Source organism: Etheostoma spectabile, unplaced genomic scaffold, assembly GCF_008692095.1.
Source record: "Etheostoma spectabile isolate EspeVRDwgs_2016 unplaced genomic scaffold, UIUC_Espe_1.0 scaffold272, whole genome shotgun sequence".
Taxonomy (NCBI): domain Eukaryota; kingdom Metazoa; phylum Chordata; class Actinopteri; order Perciformes; family Percidae; genus Etheostoma; species Etheostoma spectabile.
Window position 1 is genome coordinate 1,113,608 of NW_022605576.1, and position 10,184 is coordinate 1,123,791.

Below are 10,184 nucleotides of genomic sequence, written 5' to 3' on the forward strand. Positions count from 1 at the left end.
ATATCTTGACTGTAGACAACAGGGTTGATGTTTTACAAGCTGTTTTATAAAATAAATCAAGATGGAAATAAACTGTAAAAATGGCCTCAGGGCCCCCAGGGTCAAGTAAGCAGAACAACAGCGTTAAGTCAGCTAATCATTTGTATGTTAACATAAAGTAGCCTACAGAAATGGGCCACTGAATGCAGCCCTTCAGATAACCACCTGCCCCATGTGGGTACAAATTGAACTTGGCGAGTTGGCCAGTTTGGGCGGTGACAACTCTGCGTCCGCAGAAACGAAGCAACAAGTCCAAAATTTGGTCCGTTTTGTGTTTGGCTTGGAAACATAATATTTATCTGGCAACACTGCTTGTAGAACTAATCCAACTTTTTCCATAAACACTATGTTGTGACGAGGTGTTGTACAACTATTGGCTAAGTGTCTGCTGCGTGGTATTGATTATGAGCTACGTTGAAACAGAGAAGACAAACGGAAAACTAACGAGGAGATGAAATTACAGTTAGTTAGGAAAAAAACAAAACATGGCTAGTGGAAAATCGGATTGGCTAGTAATTCTGAAAACGTACTGCCCATGTTGGTTAGTGATCAAAAAAGGTTGAAGCCCTGATTGGATGAGTTGTTTGAGTGAATGTGCCTCTCCCTGCAGGCGGCTGGCGGATTCCGAAGATGAGCTGAGTGACATCCAGTCAGACTCGGTGCCGTCAGAGGTTCGGGACTGGCTGTCGTCCACTTTTACCCGGCAGAGGCGTCTGATGTTGCGGCGTAACGAAGACAAGCCGCGCTTCCGCAGCATCGTCCATGCAGTGCAGGCCGGCATTTTTGTGGAGAGGTTTGGTTTTGTTTGGTGTAACAGTCTCTGGTATTGTTGGCCCTCGCTACTGATTTAATTATGAACGTGGTTTTCCTGTTATTTATATTTAATGGTATCCTCAGAAATTAGATTAGTAAAAAAAATGTCAATCACAGTTGAAAGTGCAGTTTACAATACAGTATATGGCAGGGTTCAATCCACAGCTAGTGTTTAAAGGACGTTTAATCCACATTGAAATGTAATAACAGCAAACACATTTGTTTTTTGTAGCAGTCAAAACTGCATTTTGTCACCAGCCAGTAAGAAGAATGGTTGGTCAGGGCATTATGTTAAACATGGCTGGCTACTCTGGTAAGTCTCCGGAGGATTAAACTCCATTTTTCATGCAGGCTCTCAGAGCGACTGCTTATGATACAACTTGTGCTACTAAAGCTGATATTGCCACATACTTGCAGCTACTAGTCAGCACCAGCCGTACAAGTGAGTGTAGCATTCAGTGTGGGTTGTGTTGACATTGTTTTGTGCTGTGTCTTATGCATGTTAAATCCCTTTGACAGGATGTACCGACGGAGTTCCAACTTAGCTGGTCTTATCTATCCCCAAAATGTCATCACTGTGCTCAAGGTATTCCTGTGTGTATTTATGTTTGTGCACACGCTTTACACCATACACAATCACTTTAAAAAGGTCCCATGGCATGAAAATTTCACTTTGAGGGTTTTTTAACATTAATATGCATTACCCCAGCCTGCCTATGGCAATGCCCCATGGCTAGAAATAGTGATAGGTGTAAACCAAGCGTTACAGTACCCAAACCAGAGAGACATGTTCTGGTCAGAACACTTTCAATGGTGCCCCTGCAAAAAGTGGTCTGGATGAGCGAGTTAACAATTAACAGATGAACGAGTAAATTTATATTCATGCGTTAATGAAACTTGTTTATTAATCTGTTCTAGCATGTGGACACGTGGTCGTTTGATGTGTTTGCCCTGAATGATGCTAGTGGAGACCACGCTCTGAAATTTGTCTTCTACGACCTGCTCACCAGATATGACTTGATCAATCGTTTCAAGGTAAGCTAATAACCTCCTATTGCTTATATCAGTCACTGAAGAATTGGGATTGTGCATTATTTTTATTCCATTTCCAAATATCTTTTTTTGTAATGTGTCAAGGGGAAACTAGATGTAGTCCACAAATGGGCATTCTGAAACAATTGAGCACACGCCTTTATGATTTTTTAAAGCAAATGCTTTGCAGCGTAGCATGTGTGCAACTCCGGTTATAGGATTGTAATGCCTAATCGGTGGAGTACTCATTTACTAGTCTTACTTGATGGACTTCAAAAAGGTCAAATCATTTTGAAGTAATTGTAAATTAGAATAAGACTTGTTGTATTTCACCTTCTGTACGCTTGTGAAGAAAAGTCTGATAAATAATTCATATTTTTTGCCTACACAACTTGGAATAGTCTGATTAAATAATATTAATACTGCAGTTTTGCAAGTTGCCATTTTGCTATATTTTTATTTCCTCTATTGCAGGTCCCCATTTCTGCTCTCATATCATTTCTGGACTCGTTGGAGGCGGGTTACAGCAAATACAAGAATCCCTACCACAACTTGATGCATGCTGCTGATGTCACACAAACCATCCATTACCTGCTCCTCAAGACTGGCATAGTGGTAGGTCTTGATTTGGGTTAATGCAAACTTTTTCAAATGTATATGCAAAGTTTCTCAATTAATTCTACCAGCCACTGAGCAGGTAGAGCTTCTCATAACTTAAAATTCAAAAACAATTCAGACCATGTCTTTAATTAAACTACCCTATGTATACTGGCCCACGTTTTAGAGTTATTTTAGCTTGGACTTAGCCACTATAAATTAATGAAAGCCTGCATGACAAACTAGAGGTGTACAGTTTGATAGACATGGGTGTGATGGGTTTGATAGGCCGTTAGGGTCTAGTTTATATCAACTTTTCATTTCAGGGATTGTTCAGATGCCGCCCGGAAATTCCGCAGGATGTCCCTCACCTTCCTTTTTCTGTGTTGACGTTCTAACCTCTGGTGGATTTCTGAGGACTATGGGTACCTGGTCCTCAGATCTCTGCAGGGTAAATCCAGACTGCCAGCTAGACTATCTGTAATCTGAAGACTATGGTTACCTGGTCCTCAGATCTCTGCAGGGTAAATCCAGACAGCTAGCTAGACTATTTGTCCAATCAGAGTTTTCTGTTGACAACTAAAAGTAATTTTGCCCCGTCGATTGAAATTGGTTTGAAGAAATTTCAATAAACCAGAGCACGTTTTTCTCCAATCCTGGAATGCTGTGTGGACAAGCCAGACCTTCCCCTGCAGCACTGTGAAGGAGGGTCTGGCAATGAGAAACTATGTAGGGTCTGCTAAAAAAGCTACTGAGTTGCCTTATGGAAAGCTTGACCCACATTAGGGACTGAAAATCTGTCTCTCTGCCTTTGTTTGACAGTTTTTGAAGGTTTTTGTAATCTGTCCTCCAAACGTCTGGAGGAAAACAACTCTAGACAAAGAATTGCTATAGCAGCAGATTGAAGATAATTGTGTGGTGACATCATAGGAAGAACATGAACAAGAGTTGACCTGTGTTTTTTTTGTTGCTTTCCCCCCACAGCACTGGCTCACTGAGTTGGAGATCTTTGCCATCATTTTTGCAGCTGCCATCCATGACTTTGAACACACAGGGACCACCAATAACTTCCATATTCAGACCAGGTAATTATCACGAAATGTCATTTTTAATCATCAATCACTGCACTTGCTGGGGACATTGAGGACAGCTTAGAAAAGCGTCCATGATTAGAACGTCAAGAGACATATTAAGAGTAAATGATAAAAGGTTTCTAATGTTTAAGTATTTAACCTAAATCTAACCAAGCCATAAAATTAGCGACATATTCCCTGTTTTAACCCATATAGTTTTGCTTGTATCATAAATTTTGCTTCATTATTATGTAAATTGTTTCATTTTAAGCCTTCCGATGAATGTAGCTGTGTGGGATTTGCAGGTCAGACACAGCCATGTTGTACAATGACCGCGCTGTCCTGGAGAACTACCACGTTAGTGCTGCCTTTCGCCTTCTGCAGGGGGATGAGGAGATGAACATCCTTACTAACCTTTCCAAAGACGACTGGAGGTGAGACAGCCGAGGTGGATGTGTCTTTATTTTTTAAAGGTGTTTCGTCCTAAGCAGACGGGACTCGAGGAGTTGACTTGGTGAGGAAAAAAAATAACAATTCACGTCTCCCCACGTCTTCGTTTATTTGATTTGACCAAGATATGAAAAAGTTCCTGATGAACTGTTGATAAGCTATCAATTCCAAAGGGAACATGAATTTTCATGGCAATCCATCCAACCGCTGTTGAGCCATTTCCCTCTCGTTGACTCCTTCAGAGAGCTGCGGACACTGGTAGTGGAGATGGTGTTGGCCACGGACATGTCCTGCCACTTCCAGCAAATCAAAGCCATGAAAAGCTCCTTGCAGCAGCCGGAGGCGTGAGTACGGGATTTTCCTTCTGAGTCAGAGTGGGTTTTGTTGACATTCAAAGTTCCAAACCAGCCTCAGGTCCTGCACACGTCAACAACTTATTGGGGATGCTGCCATCATATCATGAGGCAAAGCTGAGTTTGACATTGAAATTGTTTGTGTAGCAAGTGAATCTTTGTAGTGGTGTTATTTTAGCTGAATGCAATCTAAACACTTGCACTGACCTTTTCCATGAGTTGAGTAAAAATTGTTCTTGCCTGAGAAAAATGATTTGTTGGGCGTCTAAATATACCTTTATTATGTGTTTAACCCTCATGTCCTCGGGTCAAATTGACCCATTCCTATAATCAATGTTCTACCCAATTGTAATTCCCAAAATAACGAGTGATTCTCCACAATGCTTTTTTGCAAGTACAAATCTCTACTTTCTTATTCAATTTCAAATTGAATAAGAAGACGACTCAAACTCAAATTGAAGTGGTTTTGAAATAGTATTTATTAAAAGTTGACATATTCCAGTCTGTGATTATCCATCAACATACATTTCTTTCATTTTAGTCTAAATATTTCCTAATTTCTGCTTTTCTAACTCAAACATTAGGTTTACTTTTCTAAAAATGAGGTTTATGGAGTATAAATTCCAAAAATAACGTAAATTAATGTTAAACTAGAGTTATTAAGTTAGTGTTACGTAGTGTTGAAAACGTCAAAAAAAAGTGACAAACGTCAGAGAAAAGCATCAAGTGTTGAAAAATGGGACAAAAACGTAAGAAAAAAACGTCAAAAAAGGATTTTCAATTTCGAAGGGAAGACAACACAAGGGTTAAACATAATATATTACTAATATTACTAATTAGCCCAGGTGGAAGAGCGGGCGCCCATATATAGAAGTTTAGTCCTCGACGCAGCGAGTTCGACTGAAAATGCCCAAAAAAATAATCTTAAAAAAAGGTCGCATTTTATGTGTATTAATGTGTTAATGTCATTTTGTATTGTCATTTTTATATGTAAATTTGGACCATAGATTATACATTATGTTTTTCAACCCGGATCCCATTTTCTCATGTTTCTTTGTCTAATGGCGTTTTTCCATTACATGGTACCGGTTTGACTCACCTTGACAGTGGTGCCCTGTCCTCCTTTTTCCATTTCAGACTAGTACCGCCTCATACATGAGGCGAGCGAGGCTGGTCGTCATAGCAGCAAACTGCCGTGACTAACGTGACACACAGAACGTCGAAGGTGTTTCTGATTCTCGGCATGGGGCTGTTACCAGCCAGAAGACAAAATCGTTTCAAACGAAGCTGGAGGCAGCTAAAAAAAAAAAAAAAAACGCTTGATAAACTATTTAAACCCCACGGTTAGGTTCAGAACACTCCCCCCCCCCCCCCCCCCGTCTGTCGCTAGCAATGATGAAACAGTGAATAGTGACGATTCTCTCCCACCAATCAGGAGAAAATGGAAAACCAATAAAGGCGAGTTGTGCAAGTGCCATGCAGTAGAAAAATGCCATGCAAGACCGATGGGAACAACAATCTTTGAAATTGGTCCAGTTTGAAGCAAGACCGCTGCGGTTGGCAGAGGGGAAATGAGCTGTGATGTAACAGCAATGGGCAACGATGCACCTTCAATTAACGTCCACTACAAGTGCGGTTTAACTGACATGCTCAGATAGCAAGACTGCCAGCTGTTACCACCATGGCGATCCATTGTCAAGCAACTTCCTGCAAACTGATTTTGAGGGGTCATTTTTTTAAGCCTTCATTACTTTAAAAAATTAACTGAACAGGGCGTCTAGGTACAGTGGTGTGAAAAAGTGTTTGGCCCCTTCCTCATTTCCTGTTCCTTTGCATGTTTGTCACACTTAAGTGTTTGGGAACATCAAACCAATTTAAACAATAGTCAAGGACAACACAAGTAAACACAAAATGCAATTTGTAAATGAAGGTATTTATTATAAGGTGAAAAAAAATCCAAACCATCATGGCCCCGTGTGAAAAAGTGATTGCCCCTAAACCTAATAACTGTTGGGCACCCTTAGCAGCAACAACTGCAACCAAGCGTTTGCGATAACGTGCAATGAGGCTTTCACAGCGTCCTGGAGAATTTTGGCCCACTCATCTTTGCAGAATTGTCCTAATTCGTTACATTAGAGGGTTTTCGAGCATGAACGGCCTTTTTAAGGTCATACCACAACATGTGACAAACATGCAAAGGAACAGGAAATGAGGAAGGGGGCAAACACTTTTTCACACCACTGTAGCTCACCTACTGCAGGGGTGTCACATGATTACATTACATTATGTAGCTGACGCTTCAACCATGTGGATTTAACATCAAAAATTAGAAGAATCATGAAAGAATATTTACTTCCTTAAGCTCATTGAGTACTTTTCTTTAGCTGTTGGACAGTTCTGTGTTATGTCATTGGCAGCAGCCCAGCAGTGACTAACTGGTGTGTATTTCCAGAATTGACAAACCTAAGGCCTTATCCCTGCTGCTGCACACTGCTGACATCAGCCACCCTGCCAAAAACTGGGACCTCCATCACCGCTGGACTACATCGCTGCTGGAGGAGTTCTTCCGACAGGTAGCCACCAAAAGCCTTGTCCCCAATATCCTGCCCTACTGGCCTGTTAATCTACAGTATAAATAGTCTGTATCAATGAGGTCAGACCTTCCTCTGGAGATCTGGCAGTGCGAGACATTGTGGTGCTAATTTGTTTTTAGGGTGATAAAGAAGCAGAGCTGGGTCTACCTTTCTCCCCTCTCTGCGACCGCAAATCCACCATGGTGGCCCAGTCCCAGATTGGTAAGGTCTACACAATCCAGTTCATTTATATTTAGTCCTGATGGGTCATAGTGTTTTTGTATCTACTAAATTATGAACAGTGATGTTTCAGGTTTCAACATCACAGTACTGTGTTAGAGAATCCATTGTTTAGTGAGTCCCTTTGGAATTGATCCTGCATTGTGTTTCAGTATGTGGATTCAGTCATGTGACCATAAAAATCATCCCAATCTCTGAACCCATCAGCTTTCAGTTTTATGGGGATTTATCCTCTGGATGCAACAGCCAGTTTTTGGGGTGGTCTATTGCAGCCAGTAGATATCTGGGCTAAGGTGGGCTCTTACCTGTGCCAGGTCGGATTGGCAACTTAAGACATGAAAATGGAATTGGAGTTGAGAAATTAAATCTATATATAAACAGACTTATTTTAAAAGCTAATGAAAAGCTTCAGACAATAGACTAGTTCCGAGATTGCATTTACATTTCGACCAATGGGGCCTGCCTCCTTTGCTCTCCTCAGTTTACTTGCATGCAACCAAAGCCCACTACAAACATAATTGATCAATGTAACTTTTTAACAAAATGTATCATCAAAATGAACATCCGCGTGATCAGACCAATCTAAAATGGCTTAACCCAGGTATGGGAAACATTGATTTGATGTTATACTTGGACCATGTCATATCTGCTTACATGTCAGGCTCAAACAATGTTTTTTGATGTCAAATATGTTCTAGTAGAAACCAAAAATTGTATTAACCTGCAAAGGAGCATAAGACGTCTTCTTTACATTAGGACCAAATTATGAGCTTATCGGGAAAAAGGAAGGAAGGAAAATTCTATCAACTTCACTAAATCACTGTCTCAGATGGTTTTTCTCTTATCTCAAGTCAATTACAGATTCAGCCTTAAGGCATCTAATGATTTTCTGGTATTAATAAGGACAAGCAGAAGGTACAAAGTGATTGTTGGTACCGTTCCCCACAGGATTCATTGACTTCATTGTGGAGCCGACATTCACTGTGTTGACGGAAATGACCGAGAAGATTGTGGCACCTCTCATTGAGGAGGCATCTCACTCTGGATTGTCTGGCTTCAGACGCCCTAGGTGACAAACAAAAAAATCTGCATGTTCTGCATGACATTCCTCACACTAACTCACATGTTTTCAGACAATACCAACATTATCCTGAAAATCATTCCCGACACAAATGTAAATTTGGGCCGGGTATATTATGGACACGAGTGTCGGACTGGGGTTGGAAATGGAACTCAGTACCTAGGGCCCTCATGTGAGGAGTTCCCAAACAATGCTAGAATAAAAAGCTGTGGATGTGGGGAGGGGCCCATAGAGAATTCTTTTCTACAAGGCCTAGAATTTTGTCTATAGCTCCTGATTATGGAACTTTATCATTGGTAAAAATTACAGTCTCATACCAGCTGAATGTGTTATGTGTATTACCATGCTTTGCAACTCTAATCCTTATCAATAACATTTTCCTGCATGAAAAAGACGGGCTGGACTGGTTCTATTATTAAAGGCCCTGCACACCTTGAACCATTACTTGTATTTGTGGACTCCACGAAATGGCACTCTTGGCTTGTGTGTGTGTGTGTGTGTGTGTGTGCGTGCGTGCGCATGCGCATGCGTGTCTACATTGTCCACAGTTTCAACAGTATCAATGGCAGTGATGCAAAGAAGTCCAGTGTGAAGAGTACAGGCTCAGAGGCCAGCTGCTGTCTGACCACAGTGGACTTCAAGAGCTTCAGGTCCACATGGAACCACGACATTGATCGCAACAGGGAGACATGGAAGGCCCAGGCCGCCAAAGGTAGTATCCGCACTTACCTCTTAATATCTCTGACTCTTGGGATTGGAGTTTCAACTTGTCAAGCAAGCTCTGAGTTAGTTCTTCATTACTTGCCCCATCTCCACAGCGCTGTGGAGTAAAGTCTGGCTACACAACAGATGTGTTCTGGGATAGGTTAAAAAAAACTCGGAAAAAATAATCTCGGAAAAGCAACTTGTTTTGGAACATTTACACCCCGAAAAAGATAATGTACAACATACATTATTAAATGAAGTCAACTGTCACAATACAGTAATGTGAGCTATTTAAATTAGCTGGATACATGGTTAAACCTCATTGGCTCGTACCAATGTATCTCTGGGTTCCTACTACTCCACCGTAAACCCACCAATCAATCCCAAAACGTCCTAGTTAGCGTGGAAAGGCTATGAACAGTCTTTGTAAATCTTTTCCCTACAGAAGTAAGCTGGCTTTCCGTATTGCATTATCAGACATCCAAATATCCATAATATCTTGCCATTTTTAGCCTGTAGCGTGCTAGCTTAAAAGGAGCCCAGTTTCATGGCAGTGTGTGCAATGGTGACATTTAATCTATTGATCTTTGTACAGGGACACTGTTTTTTCATTTTCTTTCGTGGTTATGAGCATCTGGTTTGAAATCATCAAAATTCTAATTGTAATTGCTTTACTTTCTGTTGCATCTTTCAAATCCTAATGTATCAAATCCTTTTCCAATTCAGCAAGTTTTACTATCGTCTTACAATTTCTTATGATTGTATTTTTTGTGTTGGTCTTTGTAATTTTACTCGATGACATTGAAAATAAGGGTCGCCCCTTTAAGATCTCAAGGATGAATTAAGGTTGAATGAATTCAATAGAAAAGATGATTTTAGCTCTGCTGATATGTAGAGGATCCCCTCCAATTATTAAACTCTCCATTGTGTTACCTTTGCCACCTCTGATATAACCTAGCTCACAGCTGCTTCGCCAAGCTTCTCAGTGGGAAGCACATGCAAGCCAAACTATTCACGGGTCAAAAATGGAGGAGCATATGCAATTTATATCATATTCGTCAGATGGTCGAGCTACGCCACGTTAACACTTCGAGTATGGGGGGGGGAAAACAAAAACGCTATGGCACGTCTGCATTTCTTTAAACCAATCACAATTATGGGCAGAGCCAAGCTCTTGATGCAGCGGCCTTCTATCTATCTATCTATCTATCTATCTATCTATCTATCT

At 40.9% G+C, this 10,184-nt stretch overlaps 1 protein-coding gene across 1 annotated transcript in view; it reads left to right on the forward strand.

Moving 5' to 3' along the window:
* The window catches only part of pde1ca (phosphodiesterase 1C, calmodulin-dependent a), a 25,583-nt gene that overhangs the window by 12,678 nt on the left and 2,721 nt on the right, over window positions 1-10,184 (forward strand). The window contains exons 5-15 of the mRNA XM_032510827.1: window positions 650-832; window positions 1,372-1,438; window positions 1,771-1,887; window positions 2,359-2,499; window positions 3,466-3,566; window positions 3,860-3,988; window positions 4,247-4,348; window positions 6,810-6,930; window positions 7,071-7,152; window positions 8,119-8,239; window positions 8,800-8,963. Coding sequence (XP_032366718.1) covers window positions 650-832; window positions 1,372-1,438; window positions 1,771-1,887; window positions 2,359-2,499; window positions 3,466-3,566; window positions 3,860-3,988; window positions 4,247-4,348; window positions 6,810-6,930; window positions 7,071-7,152; window positions 8,119-8,239; window positions 8,800-8,963 — 1,328 coding nt within the window. The remainder of the gene's footprint in view (window positions 1-649; window positions 833-1,371; window positions 1,439-1,770; window positions 1,888-2,358; window positions 2,500-3,465; window positions 3,567-3,859; window positions 3,989-4,246; window positions 4,349-6,809; window positions 6,931-7,070; window positions 7,153-8,118; window positions 8,240-8,799; window positions 8,964-10,184) is intronic.